Below are 27,869 nucleotides of genomic sequence, written 5' to 3' on the forward strand. Positions count from 1 at the left end.
AACCAGGTGTGGTGTGATTTGCCGTTGCAAGCCGTTTTGGAAATTGGCCCCTTATGACATCCCCGGTGGGCGTGTCCACCTAGATGTGTTCTAGTTAGATCAGTCTACCAGCCTACCCATTGGACTGTAGCAGACGTTGCTCATCTATCCATCACCTAACCCTAACCCTAACCCTCACCTAACCCTAACCCTAAACCTGTTCCTTCTTCGGTTGATGCAGGCCCTCTCCTCCTTTACTCTTTCACACGGTGCTTTATCTGATTCTTTGCCCAAATATCATTGCATTGAAACCAATTATCCATAGACATTTGTTGCAGTTGGCTGCAATCCGCAACCTCACCGGTAGAGGCCCCTTGAATGAGTTCCAGTTTTTGGAAAATAATGTACGGTAAGTTGAAACAAAAGTTATTGCATTTCCTACATCAACATTGAAGTAAGCTCTAATTCTTAGGATAACCTTGATATTATAATTCCTGTACGTTTAATATGTATAGCTCAATAACTTCGCGTAGGCCATTTTCAGGAGCAGGAGGCTCCTGAGGACGCAGACTGTCTCGTTTGAAACACGTCAGCCAGTGTGACGTTGTGTTGTGTTTCTCCACAAGTGTATTGACGCAGGCCGGCTGAGTGGTTTCGTCACGACCCTGTGCGGCCACCACCGCCGCAGCCTAAACGCACTACCCCCCCATTAAAATGAATGGTTGAACATTTTCCGCCGCAACCTCCTGATCCAGTGGGAAGGCCAAATGCTGCAGTCAACAATAGTGGATAACAAGGGAAACACAGAAGGAACCGTGACCAACCATATAGCATAGGTTTCACTCACTGAGGACCTGGTTGAGAAAGTAATGTTACACTCAGCTGGTTTAGCTCACGCAATGTAGCTTTTAATTGTGCAAGAAAGTTTCTATCCGACCACAAGTCGGATAGATGCATGTTTTACTCGAACACCAACACAGCAAATAAAAAAACACACCAACAAGTAACAAAGACTGATGTTTGTGCCTGCCGTGGAGAATGCCACGATCCGGTTATACCTGTGAGGCTAGAATGCTGCAAAATAAAAAATAACCCTAACCCTAAAACCGACTGCGGGTTGGCCGACGTTTCCAGGAAGGCAGTGCCATAGGTAGGCCCTCGTGGAATGTGATAATTCGTTTTTTTTTTATTTACTACCCTTCAAAGTGCAGTGTGTATGATTAAGTGGCATCTAGCGATTAGGTTGCAGATTGCAACCAACTCTACCTTTCCGTGTGGTTTAGGCCCTGGCCACAAGGCTACGATTTAAAACATGCAGTCTTGCACGTTTGGGCCGACCGTCAAGGACACTGAGTTTTATGGGCCTGCAAACGCACTCTTTGGAAACCAGGTCCACGGGTGTAAAATAGAAAAACTCCCCCTCTTCGTTTTTTTGTTTTGGGAGTCATGAGACCCAAGATATGCCAACGATGACTTCATCGCCCAACCCACCCGGTGGGAAACGTTAGAATTCCATCCAATTTCTTTTTGTTTGATTTGATTTCTATCATTTTTGTAGCTTTAAATACAGCCCCTTGGTAAATATAATTACTAACTGTACATTCAAAAGTATTTTCTGCTCAATCTACAAGGTTTAACAACTGTTGTTCTTCGGTTTCGGTTCTTGGTTTCTTCTTCTTCGACAGCATGTTTGTATACAGCCCACAGCCCTGATGCGCATGCTCCGCCTCCTCTTCTTATTTTTTTCTTCTAAAAAAGTTTGATATCAGAAACAGTGCCACATATAGGTCTGGAATATGTACTACAGCGTTTCTACAGCTAGATGAGTCTTTGTAATGAGTCCATCATTACGGAGAAATTCCTGCCACGCTGCCAAGGAAAACGGGCGGGGGAGGGGAATATCGGTTTCGTAATTGTGGATCTGCTCTCTACAAATGATAGAGTGGTGTTGATTCTGTGTTTGATGTGAATGTACGTGATTGAGGACAACGAGCCATGAAGCCCTAAGCAGAAACAAGTTTGAATCTGTTACGTCAACAGATGTTTGTTTAATGAACAGGATTGAATTTATTAGGTGTCATTCTTAATTATTTTAACAACCATATGTTTCAAAGTCTATTGGTACACTAAAAAGAGTATCATGTTTTTGTCGGTGACTGCCCTCAAGTGGTGAGTATGAGTGGCTACAATCAGAAAAAGGAAAACCAGAAGCAACTTGTTATGAGTGTACGCTGATGACAAAGTAGTGTCTGAATTATCAGTTGTACTATAAAAACCCACATCAACCACAAAAAACGATTATTTTTTAATCTACTTCAGTATCCTGCTAGCGCCACGACGGTGGGGTAGCGTCTGCGGTGGGGCATGCACTTGTCCTTGTCCACCAGCAGAGAGTGTGTTTTACACGCGATGGCCTTCTCAAGGGCCGTGCGGGACTCCTCCAGGTGGGCCAGCGAACCGCGAGCTTCAGCCAGCTGCTGCTGCAGCGATGACAGCATGGCATCCAGCTGCCGCACTTCTTCCACCAAACTAGCGAAGCAGAACAAACAGTCAAAGCAAACTATTCTTGAAAATGTCAGTTGGTCAGCTTTTATGTGTGTTCCTGTGTGTTTAACAGAACTTGGCTAGCGAAACCCTGAAGCCGAGACAGGTTCACTGCTAGATGTGTACATTTTTTATGGAATATATATATAATTAGTTGAGCCTATCCTGAGTCCTGACACGGGCCAAATTCTCTGGGCGGGCAAGGCAGAGAAGCTTGGCCCCTTATGACGACATATGGTGACACATTCCAGATCAGCGCGCCTGAGCTACCATTTTTTCCAAGGCGAGCAGGATACCTAGTGCTCGTTTTACACCGAACGCAAATTTTAGCTACTGGGGGAACATAGGCGGGCTAGGGGAACTCATATAATGTTAGAAAACCTCATAAAGTGAGATTTTCATGCCATGGGACATTGGGACCTTTAAGTGTTTGCGTGTACCTGAGCTGAGGGTCATCTCTGCAGAGCTCCATGTTGGGTCTGTGGGAGCGCTGGTACAGCCTTGACTGAGCCACTCTTTGTGGGGCATCTTTGTCAAGGATTGCCTGCTGCAAAGCAACAATGTTCCTCTCCTGAGCGCCGATCTGATCCAAAATCTGAATGTAGAATAAAAAAAAAAAAAAATCATAATTAATTATAATAATTAATAATACATTTGTTTTGCGCATTTCTTTTAAAATACCACCAAACATGGCAACCCCAATAGATTGCATTATTTAACATTCATAGCCACGTCAATAAACTGTTCACCTCTTCCAATCAGTAGAGAGAGAGACAGCGACAGAGAGACACCAGAGGAGAGAGAAAGACGACACTGTAAGAGACACGGCGTACGCCTGTCCTTAAAAAGCCTTGAATGGGGATGTAATAACAAATGGCAGATTGTTCAGCCATATCTTATCCATTAACAAGGTTTATGGTTAGGGTTGACTTCCATCAACTCCAGAATATCAGCAGCCACCTGTGCGAGCTGTAGCTCCAGCAGGGTTTTGGCCTCGGCCAGTTCCGAGCAGCGCTGGCTGAAGGCCTGGTCCACATCAGCACACTGGGACCTCAAGTCCTCCGTGGTGTCCCGCAACAGCCTCTCCACCAGCACCCTGGAACACGCATGCGTGCACGTGTGTGTGCGCACAAACACACAGACACACACACACACACACACACAGATACACACACACACACACACACACACACACACACACACACACACACACACACACACACACACACACACACACACTTTTATGGGTGAATAATTCTCATAAAGGCACAGGTTTGTCCATTAATGTTAACAGCTATAATCTGTCAGAAATGAGGATGAAGAGGTATCATGTTAGACCTAGTCTTGAACAGAGTCTGTGACATGCGGCCAAACCTTAGATTCATGGCGGTGTGCTCTTCCTGTGCGGCCCTGGACAGATTTTCCTGGCTAAACTGCAGCCAGGAGGTGGGCTCTGACACCCTGGCACGCAACGAGGAGAAGGGAACAAGGAAAGAAAGTGTGCGGAGAAGTTTGAACCCTGTTTTCCCCGGGGTCTGTTTTAAGAGTTTGAAAGTGAAATAAAACACAATATGGGTCGAACACATGTCTACATGGTAGGACACGCATTCAAACGTACTGATCCTGCATCGTGGCTGAACTTGGGTGGTGCTGTGTGTTTCTGCTCATGTTGTTGTATCGTCCACACTGGTCATCCAGGTTGTATGCATGCCATTTGTCAGACCAGTCCAACTCCAAAGTCATTTTAGCCTCTCTGTTAATCCTAAAGTCCTCGCAAAGGAGCACATACACACACAAATAGTCGGACACACGACACATGCGTAGTTTGATGCACATAAACAAGCCCGCAGGCACGCACGCAAACGCAAGCACAAAAACACACACACACACACACACACACACACACACACACACACACACACACACACACACACACACACACACACACACACACACACACACACACACACACACACACACAGACGATATCAGTACAACATTGAATTCGTCTTAAGCAAATAAGAAGTTCAGACGAGACACCCAGATGGTGCGTCACTCACTGGATCTGGCAGACAACCTGATCGATCGTCCTCTTCAGAAGGGCTTGTATGTTTCTGATCAGGTCAATTTCCTTTCAAGACAAAATAGAATGTGCTTCAATTATTAATGCATCAACACAGATCCAGTATAAAGCGGCTGATCAATTGTACGGCTCACCTTCAAAAGCTCGTCCTCGACTGCATCTTTAACCAGTTCGGGTCCTAGGCGCCTCTCCCGGCAGGTGAGGTTATCGGTGGCGATGCCGTATGGTATTTCGGTGGCGTCCAGCGCTTTCTCCAAACGGGTCTTGAGAAGGAGCAGCAGGTCCGTCTCAGCCAACAACTTCTCGATGTGCCCCTGCAACTCCGACTTCAACAAGTGGATCTCCTGCAACCTCCCGCCCAGTTGGCGAGTTCCCTCTGACTGTCTGCTCTGCGCGTCTGCTTCACTTTCCTTGCAAAGACTTTTGGACAGTCGCTGGATCCTCTCGGCTGCAGTTGCATCTGTTTCAGCCTGTTGGAGGATCGCGTAGTTGTTAGAGTGCCAATCCATCGGCGTGTATTTGGCTGAGCGGAAGCCTACGGTGGCTCCTCCGTTGGACGGGCGGGACGCCTCTGGTACTCTGAGGGACGCATCAGGTGCAATAGCACTGCTATACTGTCGAGGTCTGGACGCTACCATATCCGAAGTCATTTTATCAACGGCTGACATGTTGATGTTAGACGTCGGCTGGCTGGATGGACGGGATGTTGACCACCGTTGTTCCACTTTAATGTTTGCGTGCTTTTGCCATGGTTACGCGGCGTTCACGCCGCTCTTGTAGGTTGCTATAGAAACAAGTAACTAGATAGCCTACCTCGCTTTCCCACGTTTCCCACTTACTTCAGCTTTGGGCGTTTCTGTAACGGTTTTTAACGGTGTGTAACAATTCGTGTGACAAAGCCCACCCATATACAGGGAAGATATGATATGGTCAATTTTACTGTTATTTAAAATAAAATAAAAAATCAATAAACCCTTCACGTTTAAAGACAAATTAAATAGGCCGTTATGAAGTTTTTTTTTTGTCAAATTATGAATTAATAAAATAACATTTGAATATAGAATATATTAGGCCCTCGCCTAGAGGGCCCTGAAGGTTCCCATCTGCCCAAATGCGCATTAAGTGCATGCATTTCCTGCCCAATGCACGTGATGCGGCCCCTGAAATATGACTGGTTTGGAGTCAGAACTAATTTGTATGCAGAACTAGCATATCTTTTGCATGTAGGCCTATTTGGTATTTAAGATTTAGATTTAGGATTTAGGATTAGTTTTTCTTTAAATGTAGGAATTAGATTTAGATACGATTTCACATTTAGATTAAGGAATTACATTTTGAAGTTTAAGATTTAGATTTAGGATGTAGATTACGATTTGGAATTTGGATATGCATTTAACATTTGGATTTGGCATTTAGATTTAAGGTGCAGATTTAGATGTAAAGATTGTCATTTATAAAGGCTATGAGATTTAGCTTCATATTTAGCATTTCGAATTAGACATACAATTTTGAATTAGATCTAAAATATAGATTTAGATTCAGGATGTCGATTTTACATACAATTCTAATTTTATAAATGTGAAAATCGGCATTTTAGATGGATGTGCTAAATCTGGGGGAAATGAAGCAAAACTTGAGCTAAATCTGGAACAATTGAATCAGGTTTTTGAGTAGCAAAAGTTTACAAAGGGAACCCCATAGACATGGCAAGTGAAATTTTAGTGCCATGGAATCTTTAAGAAGAGATCGAGACTCTTGTGGACGTTTAATCCAGATCTCCTGCTGCATAAGTGGGTTTATTTAGGCTTAGAGTATGACCAATCTCGTCAATTTTCAAAATATTTGGTAAATTATACAAATGAATACAACCCGCACTGGTCTCCTCTACATATAGCCTGCAACAAATGTATTGTATATTTACAGGAAATGCATCATGTTGACTCTGGATCAGCAGTATAGGCCTACTGCACTATCCTGCCCCCTGAGTATTACGGTAAAAAGCCACTTTTTTTGCATCAGTGCCAATGGTTGCTTAACTTCTTTCTGGTAAATGATACAGAGGAGTGTCACTCTTCAGCAAGGGCAGGGTTCAGACAACAGAGGATGTGTCCAAGTGGGCGAATTGAGGGGAGAATAGAGTAGAACATAATAAAAAACAGGATAACTGAGAGGACCACACACTTCAGAGACAGCAGACCTGTGTTCAGGCGTGACGATGCATCTGGAAATACTTCCTCTGAGTGTGGCCTGTCTGGTCCTCTTCTTGTCTTCTGTTGCTAACGGAGATCCATTGTGAGTATCCATTGATTAGAACAGGATTAGCCTTGATGTGTTTCTGAACTGAATATATATATATATATATATATATATATATATATATATATATATATATATATATATATTATAATAATAATTTACAGATGGTACCCATACATAGGCTTCTATATCTATATAGATATATTTATACAAAAGCCTATGTATGGGTACCATCTGTACATGTCAATAAGTAGATATGCAAGGTATGGAGATCTTCACAAACAAGTCAATGTTTTATTATTTTAAGCTCTAGACATTCTGCATGGTTACTGAATGTCGATAATCAATGTTGACGCTGGGGTTATGATGAAACCTTTTATTTATTTTACTTGCAGCTGAATTGTTATCTACTTCTGTTCAGCATTATCAAAGGTCACACAGTGTAAAGTCCATACAATTACCTCATCAACAATTACATAATAAATAATGTGACTCCTCTCTCTCCTCTCTATGTGATTTATTTTTCTATTGAAATCATTTTCAGGAAGGTTTTGTCTGCTCCTAACTTGCTGCGTATTGGAGCAACAGAGAACATATTTGTGGAGTGTCACGAATGCTCAGGGGCAGCCATTGATGTTAAAATATATGTGAAGACCTTTCCAGCTGGGGATAGTGATCTGGACTCCACAACTGTGACCCTAAACACAGATAATAAATTTCAAGGTTTTGGTGAAATTAAGGTAGCCTATGGTGGTTACCCTGTTGATTGTATTTGTTATTTTCTGTAGTTATTCGGTTGGCTTGAAAATTTGTTTGCATGACCATTTGGTCTTCCGGAATGCAGTGATCATTCATTGTGCTAAATAATTAATTATTTTGTGATTTTAAAGTAGCCTACCTAATAACCATACCTTTTATGTACCTGTACAATGTGCCTGTTGCATGTTGAGTTAGATCCCGGCAGATGAATTTAGAGATGACCCTACGCTGAAGCAGTATGTGTTCCTGAAAGCAAGGTTTACAGATGGAACCATTCTGAAGAAAGTGGTCTTGGTCTCCTTCCAGTCAGGCTACATCTTCATTCAGACCGACAAACCTCTATACACCCCAAACAGTAGAGGTACATTTCATTACTGAAAATAGTCAGCATTAAAATGTCTAATGTTGAAGTTTTAAAATTGGTACTGTTGGGACTTGGACTTGTGATATGTGACACTAAAGACAAGCAAAATTGGTTTGAGTTCTGAATGTATAGTAAAACAATGTTGATCAATCCATCATCTGTTGTGTGACATTTAGCCCTGACCGTAAACACTCAGTTGGGGGTCCATTCCAACCACTTTCTACTTTCAGGGGATTGTAAGGCGATTTCTGTATGTTTTTCATCTTTTAATTGTACAGTGGACATAGTTTTACTTCTATTTCTCTTTCTGCTTCATACCGAATATCGTGGAATCCCTTTGACACACCATGCACTACCTTCACTATGGGCTAGATCAGGATTCTCCAAACTTTATCTTAGGAGGGCCAGATCAATCTGCCTGGCTCTTTGGGAGGGCCAGAATATGTCAGTAACAGTAAAAAGTAACAGTTAATAGCCGGAGTTAATTTTGTTATGGAGATATTCTACAGCCGAGAAACTTCTTCACTTGAGTGCATTAAGCATTTTTAATAAGTGTATTTCTACAGTGGCCAGTCTACATTGTGTAACAGACACTTTTTAAAACATGGCGTTGTCTGGACAGGATGTCTTCCCAGTTGCTGTTCACTGTCAGCCAAAAATGGGCTTGCAGATCAGTTTCCAGAAACATGATTGTTGTAAAAAAGCAATAGCAACTTAATGTCAGGGCCACAGAGTCCGATGAGCCGCGAGCACAAGTCCACCCACGTAGACTCGATTAAGCTCTGTAAGGCACATTTGTATGATTTGAATACCTGCAGCTTGAACATTGAATCTGAAGTAAACATTGACAAGTATTTTCAGTCGTGTTTTTGAAATGGCATTATTGAAGAACAATGTTTTAATTTCAAAGAGGTTGATACGAATATATTCAAAAGACCCTGTTTTTATAATATATATATTATATATATATATAAATATATATATATATATATATATATATAATATATTTGTGAATTCAAAGGTGTTTACCACAAATAGGAAAATGCCGATATAAGAAAGCCTGGGAAACTACTTATGAATGGCTGAAGCTGGTACAAGGCGATTCTTACTTTTATTTTCCATGGCCACACTGGGGGGAATACGACATGAGCACATTTGAAAATGTTTCTTTAAGATAGAAAGTCATACAATTTTTAAATACCTCTTATTGATCACGTGTCCCACACAAACATACTCTATGTCCTGCATTTGGTTGAGGCTCTGGTCATCCTAGGGTTAGGATGAAAATGACGTACCAACATTGTCTTCCTGCATGTGTCTCTTTCAGTTCATTATAGAGTGTTTGGTCTAACATCTGGTATGAAACCATTTGGATTAGCCTATGACGAGGACTCCACGATCAACATTAATATTGTGGTACAGTTTAATTTAAAAAAAACATACACACGCTAGATTAATTTAGGTTTTCTTTATCATATGTGCAAATTAATCTGTGTGTGTGGTACATGTTGTTTTAACAGACTCCTGATGATATTATTTTATCAGAGGACCCTGCCTCACTGACTTCAGGAGTACACTCTGGACTTTACGTTCTTCCTGAAATAGTGAGGTGGGCCAATGCTTTTTTTGCTCATGATTATCTAAAAAAAAAAAATTCAACAAAATAATCGTACTGATTAAATGGGATGTGTGGGTGTGTTTTGTTATATTTGTAGTACCGGGATGTGGAAAGTGGTAGCCACATTCCAGAACAACAAACATCACAACTACTCTGCTGAGTTTGAGGTCAAAGAATATGGTAAGACGTTTACCATTATGAAATATTTCAGGTTAATCTGATTGAATATTTTTAACACTGATCATTTTTTCTCAGTTTTACCTAGCTTTGAGGTTACAATTACCCCTGATAAACCATTCTTCTATGTCGATGATGAGATGTTGACCGTAGACATCAGAGCCACGTGAGTTTAGGTCAACATTTTAGGGGATATTGTAGGATATAGAAACATATTTATAATTATCTGTTGATAATGAAGTGACTCAAGTGAAATATCTGTGCTTTCAGGTATCTGTTTGGGAAAGAAGTGGAAGGGAGTGCTTATGTGGTCTTTGGGATGATTGATAAAAACAAGGAAAAACATAGTTTCCCAGGCTCCATTCAGCGAGTGATGGTCAGCATATTTCCCTCTTGAAGTCACAACTCGATCAGGATTTATTACATATTCAATAACAGCATTGATTCAGAAATGGTCTTATCTTGTCAGGTAATAAATGGTATAGCACAAGCCACATTAACTAGAACACAAATCCAAGAAACCTGTCCAGACATTGAGAATGAGGTGAAGAGTTCCATATATGTTGCTGTCACTGTGTTGACGGAATCTGGTGAGTGGATTATGATTGCATCTAAATTTAAATCAAAATATTGAGTCATCATTTGTTCTTTAGTGTGTGTGTGTGTGTGTGTGTGTGTGTGTGTGTGTGTGTGTGTGTGTGTGTGTGTGTGTGTGTGTGTGTGTGTGTGTGTGTGTGTGTGTGTGTGTGTGTGTGTGTGTGTGTGTGTGTGTGTGTGTGTCTGTGTGTGTGTGTGTCTGTGTGTACTTTTTGTCCAACCAGGTAGTGAATTAGTGGAAGCAGAGAAACAAGGCATCAATATTGTTGCATCTCCTTATACAATCAATTTGAAGAAGACACCAAAGTATTTCAAACCAACAATGTTCTTTGAAGTTCTGGTAAAGCACTTTCTTTTGTAATGAATAGCAACCATATTGATTGTGGGTTGTGTTTTAGGATTTAAGATGTCTTTCTCAAGTTTATCTCATTATCTAATGATGGCCTAGAAGTTTATTAATTAATATACATTAATATGAATACACCCAATATTAATCCATCCATAACACAAACACATCCACACAGAAAACTCCCCCTCATTCAAAGACAGGAAAATGCAGATCCAGAGAAATACCATGTGCATTCAGAATCCCTTTCTGGACTTGGTTCATGAGAGATTTAATTTGAATGCTGCAGGTGTACCACAGAGGGTCGGAGACAACCCTCTGTGGTACCATATGCAATGGGTCAGTAGGTCTGATGAAAAAACAATTTTGAATTTTTTTCTTACACCGATTAGCCTGTTTCACGTACAGACTTCACATATAGTGCACAGGCTTTGATTACCTTGATTACACAAACATAGACCGCTTCGTACATAAGCCACACTTGCTTAAAACAAAAAAAAACTTCTAAAGACCGCAGTACATGTAGAGTACATCAAATCATGTCCAAAGGCCTTCACGTGTTGCTGAAAGTGTCAAAGACTCACAAAGACACTCTTTTCATTGCAAAGACACTCTTTTCTACATAACGCGTATCGTCCCGTAGTAGAAAAGACAACACACGTCGGAAGATTCGATGGTCTTATTCTGTGTTTATTATACTGAGTGGTATTGATGCTGGGATACACGGCAAGGTTTTGAGCAGTGTTGGAAGTCACAGGGAGGCTGTATGTTAGCGCTGTTGTGAGGGCTTTATTTGGAATCACGACCCCAAATATAGAAAACCCCAAAAAAAAAAAATATTTGACCTTTCGGATGTTGTTGTAGGAGGCCTTTGATGCAGAAATTAAAGAGTTTTTTAAAAAAAAAAAAGTTTATGTACGTTTTATGAGAAATGTTGTAATATTGCAACATTGGGCTTAGTTGGGTGCAGGATTTCTGTATTTGTACTCACGTTGTCTGAACAATTCAGAACAACTAAGGGTTAATTTGCAGGGTTGATTGCTTACTTAGCCCCATAACGGTATATACAATTAATAATAATCACACATTAGTCATATTTTTATGAAGTCATTTATTAAAAATATAAAAAATATTAAACAAGATAAAACTCGCGTTTTTCCCCTCTTTTTTTCTTTTCATGACACTGGTCATGAAGACTTTCATTGATGGTGAAAGTCCCAAAAACAGTCCCTGTTGTCTGAAAAGCAAAGGCGGACATCACACTTTCTGCATTGTGTGTTGGTGTATCCTTTATTGCACTGTCTGCAGCGTCCTCTCCCTGTCTTCCTTGGGAAATGGGCAACTAGGTCCTTGCGTACATCCAATGGGAGGTGTGCACATCTCTTGGATGGCCTCTTCTGAGCATTCAGAGGGCTTCCTGATGTCAATGTCTGTGTTGCTGGGCTCCCTTTGCCTGAAGAGGGCCGTCCTCTCTTTGCAGTTTGAAGTGTTGCGTTTACCAGGATACAGTCCCGCTTGTAGAGCAGCCAGGCATTGACCACAGCGAGGTTGATGGTGTGCCAGAAGATGTACATGTACCAGCGACGGGATTTGATGGGGAACTTATATTTGGCTGTAAATGAGTCCAACAAATCCACACCTCCCATGTACTTGTTGTAGGCACCAACAATGTAAGGCCTCTCAACATCAATGTAGGTTCTGTTGGCTTTGCCCAGCGTTGAATATCCTGCACAGGTTCAGGTCCAGCAAAGGATGCCACAAGTGTGACGGCCCTGCTGTCATACCATTTGACAGCACAGATGTTGTGATTCCCCTCCAATTTTAGGTCAGGCTGATCAAATTAACTACATTTTTAGAGATACAACTTTTAAATCAGTCAAATTTGACCAGAACACAACAAAAGGGTAGAATGTATACTATCCATGTATAAAGAAAATACTCTGTTTCAGGCAGTGGTGTAGTGGAGGGAATACAACCTGTTTGAGCCCACTGCAACAAGCCAGCTTTTTTGACTACCACATTCACCCAGTGTTGTGTAATTGCAACAATTATGTAACAAGCTCTAAATGAAATTTGATGCATCTATTCCACAATAACTACATATGTACATGCTCTAGACATTATAATGACAACCAAAAAATATATAAAAGACATTTTACTAACATGCATTTGATGAATCCAGTCCAATGAAACCAATAGAGGTTGTTCGAAGGAAACCTTGAGAGGTTGTGTGAGTTCATGGCCAGAAGGCGTGACTTATAAACAAATGTACGATCAAATAGCATTGTGAGACTGAACAATAGGACCCAATGACTATGTAAATGTGGTAAAAAAATAAGTTAAAATATAAAAGATTGTTTTTTAGGATGGTTAAAGGTAACGTTGTAATTTTACAACAAGGGGTGCTACTGTTGCAACAAATGATCAAAACCTAAAGAGATGTTGGTTCATTAAGTTAAACTATCCTTTGTTGTCCATTTTTGGGGGAAATTCTTTCGCTGCTTTTGACCCATCCGGGAGCCGGTGTACGCACACTCACTTGCACATACACCCACACAGAGGGGTGACCTTGTCAGAGGTCCACACACATGGGGGCACACCGGCACACTCGGAGCAGTGGGCAGCCGCAGTGCAGTGCCCGGGCAACATTATGAAAAGTTTAAATGAAATTGCACCGCAGCACTAGCGTTATGGAAGAGCAGGCAAATAAATGCACTATTCTGAATTACGGATCAGCGTCATTTTGTCAACCTGTTTGTGTCAGTGGGGGATTAACAATTAGCGAAGAGTGATCGTGTCTTAAACTTTTTGAAAGGTGAAATCGCAGAGTGGCAAAAACTACACAGAGCGATTTCGGTCATACACCTTTGTATATAGGACACACTCGTATCTAGGCACCACAACAGTAATTTATTGGAAAAGCTCTATATGTGTCTAATTATGGTACTTCATGCTAGAGGTTTTTCTACTATTTAAAGATGCCTCACAACCTAAACAGAGAACCAGGCTTAAGCTAAGATTGTGTATCCTTTTCCGGGGGTGCTGAGTGTGTCTTGTTTGTCTCTTGCTAGGTTTATGTTGAGTACCCGGATGGCTCTCCAGCCGCTGACGTACCAGTACGAGTGGACCCAGGTGACATTGAAGTCACAACGACCAAAAATGGCTTGGCCAGGGTCCTTATCAACCCATCTGGATCTTCTCCGCGACTGGATATTACTGTAAGTCACATAAGCTCTTTTTTCTTTATTTTCATTAGTTTATTTCCTAACATGCCCTATGTCCATCAGTGTTTGGTTAAGATGAAGTACCAGGTAATTATTCATCATCAATGTTCTAGGTACAAAAGACTGGAAAGTGATAGTTGAATGCTATAACGAGACTTTTAAATGACCCGGTTTTTTGGATTGATGGGCGTGATTGCGTTTATGTATTTGTATGTTTATATTTATGATAGGCAAAAACTGCTGATCCACAAGTTTCAAACAACAGACAGACATCAGCAACTATGACAGCACTTCCTTACAACAGCGGGATCGGCAGCTACCTACATATTGGTAAAGAACAAATTTACGTAACAACATTGTTACATGTAAGCCATTCAGTGGTAGGTATCATTCAAGTAGTCGTTTTTGTATTTGTGCCTTTCTTCATGTCTGTATGTCGTCGTCTACTATTTTGCAATATTTATAGTTGTAGCGTTAAGATCTTCTCTCTGTTATTGCCAATGCAGTTGTGGGCTCATCAGAAGTTAGACTAGGAGATGACCTCCAAATCACCTTGAATCTCAATGCTCCAACTACCACTCGTGATATCACTTATCTGGTGAGTAAAGTTGAACATGTGTCTAGCAGAAGACGTACTTGCCTCTTTCCATGCTTATGCCTTTGTTGGTTCATGTGGTTTAATGAAGGCCCTCTGATGTATGAGCCTGTTTATGTATTCAGATCCAGAGCAGGGGCCAACTGGTGAAACATGGCCGTTTCAGAGTGGCGTTGACGACAATAGCAATGACGTTACCAGTCACCAAAGAAATGCTGCCATCATTCCGCATTATTGCTTACCACCGCGATCGAGTTGAGGTGGTCTCCGACTCTGTCTGGGTGGACGTCATAGACACCTGTATGGGCTCGGTGAGGAGAAGCTGACACCAGTATAGCCGTGTTTTATCCTGTGAAAAAAAATCTCATCTCAAGTATCGGCTTCAGAGCTTTTTCAATTGTAAAACAAAACCCCTTTTCTTTTGCCTCAAAACTGTTGTAGTTGAAGTTGGTTCCAGCCTCAGCCCTTCCCTCAGAGCCTCGACAAACATTCCGCTACACCATCACAGGCGACCCAGGAGCCACAGTCGGCCTGGTAGCAGTGGACAAAGGAGTCTACGCTCTCAACAACAAACACCGCCTCACTCAGAGAAAGGCAGTTTCTCCATGTTTTCTTTAATTTATTTTATGTATCACTAAAGGCTCATGTATATATCTTATATATTTATAATTCAAAACACCGACCCAAACAGTTAAACTGAAGGACGTATAGGTATATGGTCATACAATGGAATAAAATATCAGACTGAAGTTATTGTTTTTCTGCACCCCCTCCAGGTGTGGGATGTAGTGGAGAAGGCTGATACAGGATGCACACCTGGTGGAGGGGAGGACAGCATGAACGTGTTCTATGATGCAGGACTGTTGTTTCAGAGCGACCTTATCGGGACTGCGGACAGACAAGGTACTCCAAACACAAATTGTCACTTTCTCTCCCTTCATAGGAGGGTTTCTTCCTGTGTGTGTGTGGGGGGGGGGGGGGAGACATCTGTGTTAGGTTACACAACCAGAAAGCGAAACCCAGAGCAACTTGGATTAAAAGGATCTGGCATCTAAAATATCGCTGTTCATGTAATTATGCAACCTGTTGGATCAATAGGTCAAAAGGCAATGTTTATTGATGCATTACATACACTAAACTACTATTTTTTTACTCATACAGCATCAGTATTACCAGGTATTTATACAGACCTGGATTAAAAATGACAGACATCAATTTATAGTTGTTTTTAGCACTTTGCTCATGCACGTAGCGCATGCTGGTAGAGGCAGGTGAAAGAAGTTTAATGGGTGGGGCAGAGGGATTCAATGAGACCAATAGACCAATACGAGAGAGATGCTTTTCTCCAGAGTAATGTACAGTGAATACAGAAACAGGTTATTAGGAATTATATTAGGTAAGATTATCTAAGGACATTTGGATCCAAATAAAGACTCTGACTCCTTTCAATATTTAGTATATAGTTTGCAAAATAATCTAGTGATGGCACAGTTTACTATTTTGTTTTTGTTGTTATTTTTAATGTCATTATTACGTTATGTTTAATATAATACATTGTTCTGTTCCAGTCTTAAAATGTGATGTTTCAACAAGGATGAGGCGTGCCTCTGCTACACTCGATGTTAGAAGTACACTTGGTGAGTAAAATGAAGCCACCAGACAAGTTGTTCTGTATGTAGGGTACACAGCATAGTTCTCTCTCATTAATACCGCGTTCCCTCTAGTTACACGATCAGCATTGTTGATTTAAATATATGCATTCAGATGTGAAAAATCACTATCCTACTACTTTATACTTTTTTATAGTTCACCTCTGCTCTGTTTCCCTCTCAGTGAGTGATTACAAAGACAGCTTGCTGCGCCAGTGTTGTTTGGATGGGATGGCGGAAACGCCGCTATCGTACAGCTGTGAGCGGCGCAGGGAGTACATCTCAGATGGGAAAGCCTGTGCTGATGCCTTCCTCAAGTGCTGCCAAGAGCTAAACCAACGACAAACTGAAAGTAAAACTGCTCGCACGAATTTACTGCGAACGGCTCGTAGTAAGTATAAGGGATTAGTGGTATGGACTTGGATGGCATTGGGTAATCTTTGACACTAGAATTAAAGGCCCTGAGGACTTATCTAGACTGCCTTCGCAAACTACATCATAGCGGAAAAAAAAAGAAAAGATGAGAACTGAGGAAAAACCCTTTGGAAGAAGATTTCTAAAGAATATGCAAAGAAAAAAGATTTGGAATAAAGAAATTATGTATATTACTATATCTTACCCTTTTCATCCGATCCTTTAGGCGGGCCGAGGGATATTATCTTCAAGGACAGTCTGCAAATTGGTACTCGTACAGGATTTCCTGAAGGTTGGCTATGGGTAGATTACAAACTCCCTCTTTGCCCTGAAAACGATCCTAAATGGTGAGCAACCTGAATCAATTACATAAAGATCTCTTTAACCAGGACGTTGATCTTAGTTGTTCATGTTTTGTGCTTTGTGATTCATAATTTATTATTGAAACATTTAAGATTAAATATGTAATCCAAATTTGAAAACATATATATAGTTTTTCCCATAATTCAGTAAAACAACATCGTTGGAGAAAAGGACGGCGTTGAAATACTCAATCACCACCTGGCATCTTACTGGAATCAGCCTGTCTCCGACCCATGGTGCCCATTCCTTTCTTTAGCCTGTGCATGTGCCTCGTATCCAACACATCTCAATTCCATGTAGTCTCATCAGCTTTTGTCCTTGTTACCTTCTTATCTGATACATGCTGACATTTTTCCTCTGGTTTCATTGTGGTCACATTACTCATTCCTGTCTCCTCTGTTCGTCTTAAAGGTATCTGTATAGATGACACATTGAAGATAGTTGCCCTGAAGAAATTCTTCATTGATCTTAGACTACCCTATGCAGCTGTCCGTGGAGAACAAATTGAAATAAAGGCAATCCTTCATAACTATTTGTTGGATGATATCACAGTAAGTCTAAATATTATCTGTCTAATTTGTTAACTAAGTTTCCAAAACCACTGTGGGGGTTAAAGGGAATTCAGGGATAAGTACTAATATAATCATACCTATATCTTTATACTCATGATGCTCTTTCGATTGTCCTGTTTTTACTCTCAACCAAAGGTCCTGGTATATCTGAAAGAGGTAACGGATGTGTGCAGTTTAGCGTCAAAGCAAGAGGAGTACACCCAGACAGTCAGCGTGGCTCCCGAGGGCACACGCTCCGTGTCTTTCCTCATAATCCCTATGAGGCATGGCAAGTTTCCTATTGAGGTGAAGGCTTCCGTTGGGGATCTAGAAATCGAAGATGGCGTCAGAAAGGAGCTGCTAGTAGTGGTGAGTAAACGGTTAACGGATTAATATATATTTTTTATAACTATATACTCCTATTGCATTGCGGTGCTACTGACTTCACATGAATTTAACACCATTACAGTTTGATGATTGCAATTCATCCAGACATTTTATTTACTACAATTTCATAAATTTCATTGAATAATGTGTGAGTAAAAACAAGTGTACCTTTTTGATAGCCTGAAGGAATCAAGAAAAAAGTCAAAGTGAATAGAAACCTGAAGGTCAGCAAAGGCCGTAAGTTTTATTCTACTTACCACATTCATATGCTACAAAACACAAATGCACTCCCAAATTACAAGTAATCATGGTGATGATCTGTTTCCAAAACTTTATTCAACTTCCAGAGAGTAAACAGGTGGAGATTATTACAAATCCAATTGATGTGGCAAATATTGTTTCAAACAAACCGACCATTTTAGAAATATATGTTAAAGGTAAGATGCATTAGTCTTAAATTAATTAATAAACAGTCAAATTAAAATATATTTATATTTTGTAATTCGATTTTAATATTAGCGTGTGCAGTATCCTATTGGATAAGCATGACGTCGTGAACTACCTACTTCTCTGTTTTGTGTGTGGGGCTTTATATTCATGTGTAGGATCGCAGGTGAACTTGCTTGTGGAGAAGGTCCTGAGTGGCTCATCTACAGGCCGTCTAATCCGACAGCCCCGAGGCAACGGAGAGCAGAACATGATGAGCATGACTCTACCTCTTATTGCTGCAATGTATTTGGGCAAAACAAAACAGTGGGATACAGTGGGACTTTCAAAACGTGATGATGCCCTTGAATATATTAAGACAGGTACCGCTTTATACACATCTTTCTGTTGTTTAATGTGCTCTGAGGATTTATTGAAATGCTTTTCCTCAATTGGTAACTACGGTTTGTGTGTCATTGTGATCAGGGTACCGAAATGAGCTTGCCTTTCGGAAGGTTGATGGAGCTTTTAGTACTTCTATTGGTGCAACTGGTCTCTCATGGTAACTCATTGACACACTGGAAAACATGATATCAACATTATATAATACAATAATAATAATAACCCAGTCATGCTCTTGTATGCTCAGTGAATGCTCATTCAACGTCACTCTATTTACATCCCTTCTCCTACCAAAGGCTGACATCTTATGTTGCAAAGGTGTTTAGCATGGCCTTTTATCTGGTAGACATCGACATAAATATTATCTGCGATGCCATCAAATGGGTCATTCTACGCTCACAGCAGCCTGATGGCAGGTTCATGGAGATTGGACGTGTAATGCATGGAGAGATGATGGTGTGTACATGGAGTTATAAAACAATTGTAATGGTGGATAAAACACTTATAACTACCACACTTTTAGTTGGCAATCAGGTCATTGAAGAACAGGATTTTGGCTGCCTGCGACCTCTTGTGTACATGTAGGGGGATGTGCGTGGCTCAGACTCTGATGCCTCCATGACGGCTTTCTCGCTCATTGCCATCCAGGAGGCAAGGCCGATTTGTGAAGACATTGTTCGTGTGAGTAATACATTTCTTCCCACATTTGTTTTTGTACCCCTAGCTCTCTTCATTTATGTCTAGATTGAGTTGAGATATCATGTAATTGATGAGAAAACTACAGATCAGTAAACATTGCATTCAGCCGCCATTGGCTACCTCATACATCTCCATCATATTATTTCAAATTCAAGGTTATCTGCTTTGAAATCAAGCATTTCATCACCTGGTATTAAATAATTATCATACCATGTTTCCAGAGCATGACAGGAAGCATAAACGCAGCTGTGGGTTACCTGGAGGGGCGTCTACCATCCCTGACAAACCCATATGCCGTTGCCATGGTATCCTATGCACTGGCCAATGAAAACAAGTTAAACAAGGAGATCCTCTACAGATTTGTATCCCAAGGTTTTTCCTTCTCCTGTCCAGAAACATACAGAAATATATTGGTGGCCATCAGTCACATTCATAATTGTCTTGTCTCCTCTGCGTTCCTCAGACTCTACCCACTGGCCAGTGGCCAATCATAAACTCTTCACACTGGAGGCCACAGCCTATGCTCTTTTAGCTCTGGTCAAGGTCAAGGTGAGTGCCGCCTCTTTAAGGCCACTAAACTAGTCCCTATAGTCAACAATACATAGGACACTGTCCAGGAAATCAAGTGTATGTGAAATTGAACCCTAATTATGTGCCTGAACTCTATCAGCCGACACGTGTTAGATGTCACCCTGTGACAGCTTATTTGCAGAAAGAAAAAACTGCATCCCAAATCCTAGGCTGCAGCTGTCATAGGCTGCATTTCTTGACTGCACCATCATTGAATGCTATCCCAATGTATTGGCCCCTTTATATGCAGCAAAGAGATGTGTAGGATGTGTGACCTTTTAATGTAAAATCAGAACTAGAAACTTTATTGACCTTTTATGACGCTACAGTGGGCCACAGCCTTGTTAGACTGCCTCTTTTATACATGGCCTTGGTCCGATATTTTATTAACAATACTGTTGGATCAACATTAGGGCTGTGTAACTGAGATAGTCGATTTTTTTACTAGACCAATAGAATAGGTACCAACAATATTTCTGTTTAAATAAAAAAAATATATCTGTTTAAAGGAGTTTGAGGATGCTGCTCCAATTGTCAAATGGCTTAACACTCAGAGGACTGTAGAGGGAGGCTATGGATCCACTCAGGTAAAATGCATTCATTTAAATCTTACATTTCACTCTGTCTCTTTGTCTTCTTTGGCTTCTTTATTTACTTTCGTGCTATAAACATCGGCTGTTGAAGTCTTTCTTTTGTTTGGATTGTGCTGTCTTGGATATTGAGAAAACAACTTCATTATTATTTTGGGAGTGTCCACTTTTCAGAAAATAACCTTGTGTTTTTTTATTAGATTGCTATCACAAGCCATTTGCTAACTCCTAGCAATGTGAAGAATGGTGGGAATAATAGAAAGTAATGATTTATAATTTATTTGATCTTTTCTCTTTAATGTCCAGTCAACAATCATGGTTTATCAGGCAGTTGCAGAGTATTGGGTGAATGCTAAGGAGCAAGAACATGAAATGGATATAGAGATTCAAGTACCACACAGAATGATCCCAATGAGAATCAACAAGAAATATACCTCTTGGACGACATGGGTAAGTATAAATAATGGTCTATTTTTTCTTAACAATGGATACTGCTTTTGATTTTTTCATGAGCGTTTACTAGGCTTTTCATAAATGGTGTTATAAGTGGTGTAAACATCATGAATTGTACTATTTCAAGTCAGGTTTTCGTTTATTTATTTATATCTGTCAACAGCTCAGAGGAATTTACCCCGAAGTGAAGGTGACTGCCACAGGGTTAGGCGAAGCTACTCTATCGGTGAGGATATTTTACATTAATGCTTGCATAGTTTTCAATATTCGTATATAATTATATTTCAATTAAGAATTATGTATACTGGGGGACCTTTTGAACTCTTTTGTAGTAGTTAGGATTTAATGAATGTAAACAAGGAAAGTGCAATATGCGTGAAACTGTGTCGGCATGCACCATTCCTCGTGATAAACAACTTTCTCTCTGCAACCCATGTGGTCAGACCATTTTAATGTATTGCATTGACCACAACTTGACCAAATGCCCACACATCGACTGATTCTGAGCCCGATGTTGTAAAAGTTGCAAACTTGCCAGCTTTTACTTTTTTGCTACAAATGAACCAGGTGACTGTGGGACCATCTTGTGAAATAATCATAGCTATAAGTCGAAGGATGCTGGAAATGCTCCATTTTATGTAAATTATCTCCATATTTGTGACATTTAAATGGCTATATCTTTGCGTCACAATGAAGTAGGGTCTTCGGAAATTCCATAGCCAAGGCCATATCACCAAAAGCAAAGTGTATGCATTTGTTTGAAGTTTGCCTATCCAAACCGCATCCTCTCCCCATAGCCGGTTGGGCCTTGATGGGCTACAAACGTAATATAATTTTTCTAAAGTCAGTTTTGACACTGGATTTTGCCATGACTGATGATGGTTTGGTTATTATTACTTCCGGTAAACCTGCTTTTATGGCATATCAGTGCCTTTTAACCATACTTACCAAGCTCACCATTTTCACCAAATTCTCTGTCTCAAAATATAGTCTGTTCTGCCCCAGCTGGTTGATATCTGTAGTGTGTGGTAGCAATGCCAAGCAATGCTGTGAAGCAGCTCCACTTTTCAAAACGACCTTGACCAAACAAAGGCCATTCTCATCATGCTCGCCATACCATGCTGGACACCATTATCATTATGCAGCTCTATTTGATTTTGTAATTGTAATTGATTTTAGGGCTCTTTCTAAGATGATGATAAACATTGAAATAAGTACGTATTTGCATAAAATACACCAGTAATAATATATGGTGTGTGTGTGTGTGTGTGTGTGTGTGTGTGTGTGTGTGTGTGTGTGTGTGTGTGTGTGTGTGTGTGTGTGTGTGTGTGTGTGTGTGTGTGTGTGTGTGTGTGTGTGTGTGTGTGTGTGTGTGTGTGTGTCTGTGTGTGTGTGTGTGTGCCTGCCTGCCTGCCTGCCTGCGTGCGTGCGTGCGTGCGTGCGTGCGTGCGTGCGTGCGTGCGTGCGTGCATTCAGCTTGTGTCAATGTATTATGAAAGGCTCACGACAAACCAAACCTCGAAAAGCTGTGAGAGATTTGAACTCAATGTGGAGCTCAAAACAGGTGAACTGGCCAATGTCTCCCTTTCAGTATTTACAGCTAACCTTTATCTGTCTAAAGGTCTTCACATACATCTTTTTTGTTTGCAACCTTTTCCTGTCCTTCCTTATGATTATATATATATATATATTGAGGGTTTGATGTTATTTTCTACTGTTATACTGAGTTATAATGTTATACACGCACATGCAGCGAATTGGACTGTATACAATACTAATAGTACATTAAACTTCGATTTTCTCCTAAAATGTAATGTTCTATTCATCCTGCTTGTCTTCTAGACCGAATAGCTGAGGATGGAAATATATACATGCTTAAAATAGAGATCTTGTAAGTAGACTTTTTGTTTATTTAGTCGATTTTTTTATACATTTTTATTAGGAGGGTAATGAAATAATTGAAACCATCAACACTTCATCACAATTTAACAGACCGTTTATCCAAAGCGACTTACTTATGGTTCATACACACATTCACGCACCGACGGCGGAATCAACCATGCAAGGTGACAGCCCGCTTGTCGGGAGCAGTTAGGGTGAGGTTTCTTGCTCATGGACACCTCAACACGAAGCCAGGGATTGAACTAGCAACCTTCCCGGAAAAAAGTCAACCCGCTTCACCTCCTGAGCTAAGCCGACCCCACTTTTTCTACTCTTCTTCCAGGTATAGGGATGCGGACAAAGATGCAGGCATGACAATCTTGGATATTGGTTTGCCTTCTGGTTACACCCCTGATATAGCGGATCTCAACCAAGTGAGACATTTTTTGTATTTGTAAAACAAATTCAAGACCTCTAAATACATTGCATTAACATGTTTGTGTGCTAGTTGTCCAGAGGACAGGACAGAACCATTTCCAAGTATGTTGTCGACAGAGTGCCATCAAACAGAGGCTCCATTATCATTTACCTTGACACGGTAAGTCACTTCACTTTCCCCCTTCTGCATATGAACACATTATCTCCACAACTACATTGATACAATCTTTCTGTTTTCCCTCTTCAGGTGTCTCACACACAGCCAGAGGAAGTGGCTTTCAAGATCAGACAGACAATGAAAGTTGGTGTCTTACAACCAGCAACGGTTTCTGTCTATGAGTTCTATAATCGTGGGTATCAAAATAATAATTTAAAAAAAACAGGGCTTTGTCACATAGTTATGTCACATTTTTCACATGTGTATAGTATGTGAACATTTTCATGCATGCGTATTTTTTGATGTACTTTTTTTACACGCATGCATTGTTGTATACACATTTTTTAATTGTTATTCCCATAACGTACATTTGTGCTGAACCACAAAGAAATCTCTCCCATTTTCTGTCATTGCAGCAGAGAAACATTGTGTGAAATATTACCATCCAGCTGGAGATCGGGTAAAAATGCAAGTTCGCTGTCAGGAAGATTTATGCAAATGTAGCAGAGGTAAACAACATGATTGTTGAAAATAACTACTAGAGAATAATTCCCTTAATGGATTGACTTGTGGATGGGGTGTTTTATTCTTCAGAGACTTTCTAGTTGAGATTTTAACGAATTTAGTCAATAGCAGTAGCAGTAGAACAGAATCATAGTTCATAGGTATACAACTGCAACTGAGGCCAATGAGAGTGAAAACACTGAACACGTGAAAAACATATTATAAAAAATATATATATATAATTTTAACATGAGCACTGACAACAAAGAACGGTTCACATGCTAGATAAAAAATCGTATGTACACCCAGTCTACTGCTTCACAGGAGCACAATTACCTTTCTTTATTTTGTTAGTAATCTAACTATCCTTGTCATTTGTCATCATTTTGTCTTTCCAGAGGAATGCAGCATGCAGACGAAGGGTGAAATCAACACAAAGGAACGAATCGAGAAGGCCTGTGACCCTGAAGCAAGAATAGATTATGGTCAGAAAGTGTGTTTCAGTTTGTGTATGTACATGTATGTAAGTGAGAGAGATACTAAGGGTCAAGCAGGATAAATGTGTGCAACCCCTCTGTCCTTAGTGTATAAAGTTACGATGGAAAGCTATGAAGAACAGAACTCCACTGATGTTTATAAGATGCGGATAAATCAGGTGATCAAGGAAGGTAAGTATTTGTCTGCTTTAAACTTCAAGCTCGTTCAACGGCCAGAATATATCTGCTGCTCCTGAGATTCAGAATATATGCATTGGCTCTAAATCTCACAATTCATATAATAACAAATGCTGCTTCTGTTTTGTCCATTTACATACAGGATCATCTGATAAAGAATTAAATGATGAACTACAAACTTTCATTGGTTATTCTCACTGCAGAGAAATTCTAAATCTGGAACTGAACAAGAGCTATCTCATCATGGGCAGAGTGAATGATACACTGAGCATTGGTGGAATTCAGTAGGTTTAATATTTTTATATATTTTTAGCACATTATTGGCTCTTGTGTGGTGACCCACAAGTACGATGAAGAGACATTTAATAAGGGACTGTACCTTTAAGGGAAAGGGTTATTTCATAGCAGTTCCGGTTTAACCTTTTGACCTCACTCTCCTTTGATGTGAAGTTTTATAGTGTAGAGTAAAGCTGGACTCGACGCATCGCCATCTCTAGTCTCCTCATTTATTGCACTCCACAATTGGTGACCCCGACGCGTGTTGGATACGGCTGGGTTATGTCTCACATCATCGACGGTGGTGAAAAAAGTGCTGCTGTGGCGCCGGCAGCGGCTGACGTCGCGGCTAACGACGCGGCTAAAGTCAGTGCTATCTACGCTGCCACCGTCAAGTTACCGGACTTTTGGCAGCCGTGGTTTCAGCACATCGAGGCCCAGTTCCAGCTGAGAGGAATGACGCAGGACGTTACAAAGTATTTCCACGTTGTAGCGGCCTTAGATGCCTCGACGACGGCCTGGGCTATGGCGCGGTTGGAGGCTCCTCCAGCTGTCGGCAAGTACGACGCACTCAAAACGTTCCTGTTGAACCGCTTTGAACTGTCGGAGCTGGAGAACGCAGACCGCCTGCTTTCCCTGAACGGCCTGGGCGACAGCAAGCCGTCCGAGTTAATGGAGAGGATGCTGGCTGTACTGGGCTCGGCGGATCCCTCCTTCCTCTTCGCCATCATTTTCCTGAGGCAGCTTATTTTCCTGCACCGCACTGGCCAGCTCCCCCTCTTTTCCTCCAGAGACTACCGGACGCTGGCTGTGGAGGCAGACAGGATTTTCCTCGCCAACAGACAGCAGTTTGTCCATGCGCTACTGCCCCCCCAGCACACGTCTGCCCCGCTTCCACCCCCAGAGTACGACCCGGACACCGCAGCTGCTGTGACGGCCCGCCGACAGCGTGACGACTGGTGGTGTTATTACCATTCCAGTTGTGAGTGCTGGCCGTGACTGCAAGCTGTTGTTCATCACTGACACCTTGTCCAGCCGGCGGCTGCTGGTCGATTCTGGGGCTCAGCGCATCGTCCTGCCGGTGAAGCCTGTGGACACCATGGCTGGTGGGGCGTATGTGGAAGTGTGTTTCGGCGGGCGGCGTTTCGTCTGGGACTTCGTCATGGCCGCCGTGTCTATGCCACTCCTAGGGGCGGATTTTCTCTGCGCTTACAGACTGTTGGTGGATGTTACAAACTGCCCCCTGATCAACGCTCTCTCTTTTGCTTCGCCCCTACCCCTGCACGCTGGGAGGGGTAGGGGCGCTTTGTCTGTTGAACACGTTTGCCACCGGGGACTGAATCAAAGCCTGCTTGCTGAGTTTCCACCACACCCACGTTTTCATCGGCAGTGGCTAAGCATGGCGTGAAGCACTATATCACCATGGTTGGCCCCACCAGTCTATGCACGAGCCCGGTGCCTCGACTCTGCCAAGCTCGCGATCGCAATGCGAGGAGTTCGCCACCATGGAGCGCCTCGGCATCGTGCACGTGATTTCCGTCGCCTGAACAACGCCACCACCCCCGACCGGTACCCAGTGCCGCACATTCAGGACTTCTCCGCCCACCATCAGGTGCCCGTCCGCCCGCAGGATGTCCCCAAGACGGCAGTCATCACACCCTTTGGCCTTTTCAAATTTCTGTGGATGTCTTTCGGCCTCAAGGGTGCGGCGCAGACGTTTCAGCGCCTCATGGACTCTGTGCTGCGTGACACGCCGTTCCTGTTTGTTTACTTGTACGACATTCCCGTGGCCAGTGCGTCCGCAGACGACCACCTGACCATCGGTCGGCTCAGTGAGCATGGTCTCATCGAGATTGGCCTGTAGTCCATCACTTTCCTCGGCCACCATGTCACCCCACTGGGGGCTGTTCCCCTCCCTGCCAAGGTGGACGCCGTCGCCACTTTCCCACGCCCACACACTGTGAAGTCCCTGCAGGAGTTCCTGGGCATGGTGAACTTCTACAACCGTTTCCTCCCACATTGGGCCCAACTCATGTGACCCTTGTAAGACGCCTTGCGGGGCACGAGGCCGGCGGATGTGTTGGATTGGTCCCCAGAGATGACTGATGCATTCGATGCTGCCAAGACCGCGCTGGCCAACGCTGTTCTGCTGGCGCACCCCTGTTGCTCTTACTATGAAATTTGGTCTAGAAAACTAAAATAAAATTACAAATCAAAATGTAGTTCTACACTATGGAATACAGTTTAGATAGAAATGCATGTCAGGAAAAGTGCCATCTGATAACATGAAGATTATTTGGGGCAGTATCAATGACAAATGTGTTTTTCCCTTTACTTTTTTACCCAGGTATGAGTATGTGCTACGGGAGAAGACATGGATAGAGTACTGGCCAACTGAATTGGAGTGCCGGACTCCAAAGTATAGACCTACCTGTGAGGGCATAGAGGACCTACATTTGAAATTAGTATTCGATGGATGCATGGAATGGAGATATGGGATTATGGATTAGTGTGAAATAAAACCCAGTCCACCGAATCTGTGATTTGCTTCCAACTCTGTAAATTAGTCTTTTTGGCATCTAGTTATGCATAATACAATCATTATAACCTATAGCCGTAAAGTGGGCGCTAGGTTCAGCCTCACAGCCTCATCATTGCCCAATCTGAATGTTAATTAAAACAGATAATATCAGCACTTGTTTTAGTGTCATTATTATGTTAGGTTCTGTGTTAGGCTGTAGCCTATATCTAAATGCCTTCATATGCTTTTGCTACATGGAAGACTGTATTTGAAAGCTACTTGACAATAACCAATGTAACCAACTATGCATGGAACAATTATTTTCATATATCTTCTGAGCCGAAAGAAACATCGCCTGGTCAAAGCAGCAGC

The 27,869-nt window shown here is 41.7% G+C and overlaps 2 protein-coding genes across 2 annotated transcripts; one reads left to right on the forward strand and one right to left on the reverse strand.

Annotated features, from left to right (window-relative positions):
• Window positions 1–886: 886 nt before the first annotated feature.
• tekt4 (tektin 4) lies at window positions 887–5,698 on the reverse strand. The gene is made up of 7 exons (XM_056586631.1): window positions 4,741–5,698; window positions 4,584–4,654; window positions 4,142–4,285; window positions 3,898–3,984; window positions 3,484–3,619; window positions 2,964–3,118; window positions 887–2,508 (listed from the first exon to the last, which is right to left on the reverse strand). The coding sequence occupies exons 1-7, from the start codon at window positions 5,272–5,274 to the stop codon at window positions 2,295–2,297; spliced, it is 1,341 nt and encodes a 446-aa protein (XP_056442606.1). The 5' UTR covers window positions 5,275–5,698; the 3' UTR covers window positions 887–2,294.
• Window positions 5,699–6,677: 979 nt separating this feature from the next.
• LOC130379668 (complement C3-like) lies at window positions 6,678–27,684 on the forward strand. Its single transcript, XM_056586630.1, has 43 exons — window positions 6,678–6,898; window positions 7,407–7,602; window positions 7,817–7,982; window positions 9,313–9,401; window positions 9,506–9,594; window positions 9,701–9,783; window positions 9,859–9,946; window positions 10,051–10,156; window positions 10,250–10,370; window positions 10,602–10,717; window positions 13,795–13,941; window positions 14,178–14,277; window positions 14,454–14,545; window positions 14,668–14,853; window positions 14,984–15,136; window positions 15,319–15,445; window positions 16,111–16,179; window positions 16,376–16,582; window positions 16,832–16,952; window positions 17,116–17,204; window positions 17,380–17,519; window positions 17,676–17,888; window positions 18,086–18,143; window positions 18,254–18,343; window positions 18,512–18,715; window positions 18,819–18,894; window positions 19,031–19,190; window positions 19,320–19,415; window positions 19,655–19,805; window positions 19,897–19,982; window positions 20,513–20,590; window positions 20,900–21,043; window positions 21,210–21,272; window positions 22,523–22,610; window positions 22,889–22,937; window positions 23,271–23,361; window positions 23,436–23,525; window positions 23,613–23,715; window positions 23,939–24,031; window positions 24,425–24,511; window positions 24,611–24,694; window positions 24,843–24,984; window positions 27,324–27,684. Exons 1-43 carry the CDS (start codon window positions 6,822–6,824, stop codon window positions 27,484–27,486), a joined length of 4,971 nt encoding a protein of 1,656 aa, XP_056442605.1. The 5' UTR covers window positions 6,678–6,821; the 3' UTR covers window positions 27,487–27,684.
• The last annotated feature ends 185 nt before the right edge of the window (window positions 27,685–27,869 follow it).

The sequence above is a fragment of the Gadus chalcogrammus genome, chromosome 3 (genome assembly GCF_026213295.1).
Source record: "Gadus chalcogrammus isolate NIFS_2021 chromosome 3, NIFS_Gcha_1.0, whole genome shotgun sequence".
Taxonomy (NCBI): domain Eukaryota; kingdom Metazoa; phylum Chordata; class Actinopteri; order Gadiformes; family Gadidae; genus Gadus; species Gadus chalcogrammus.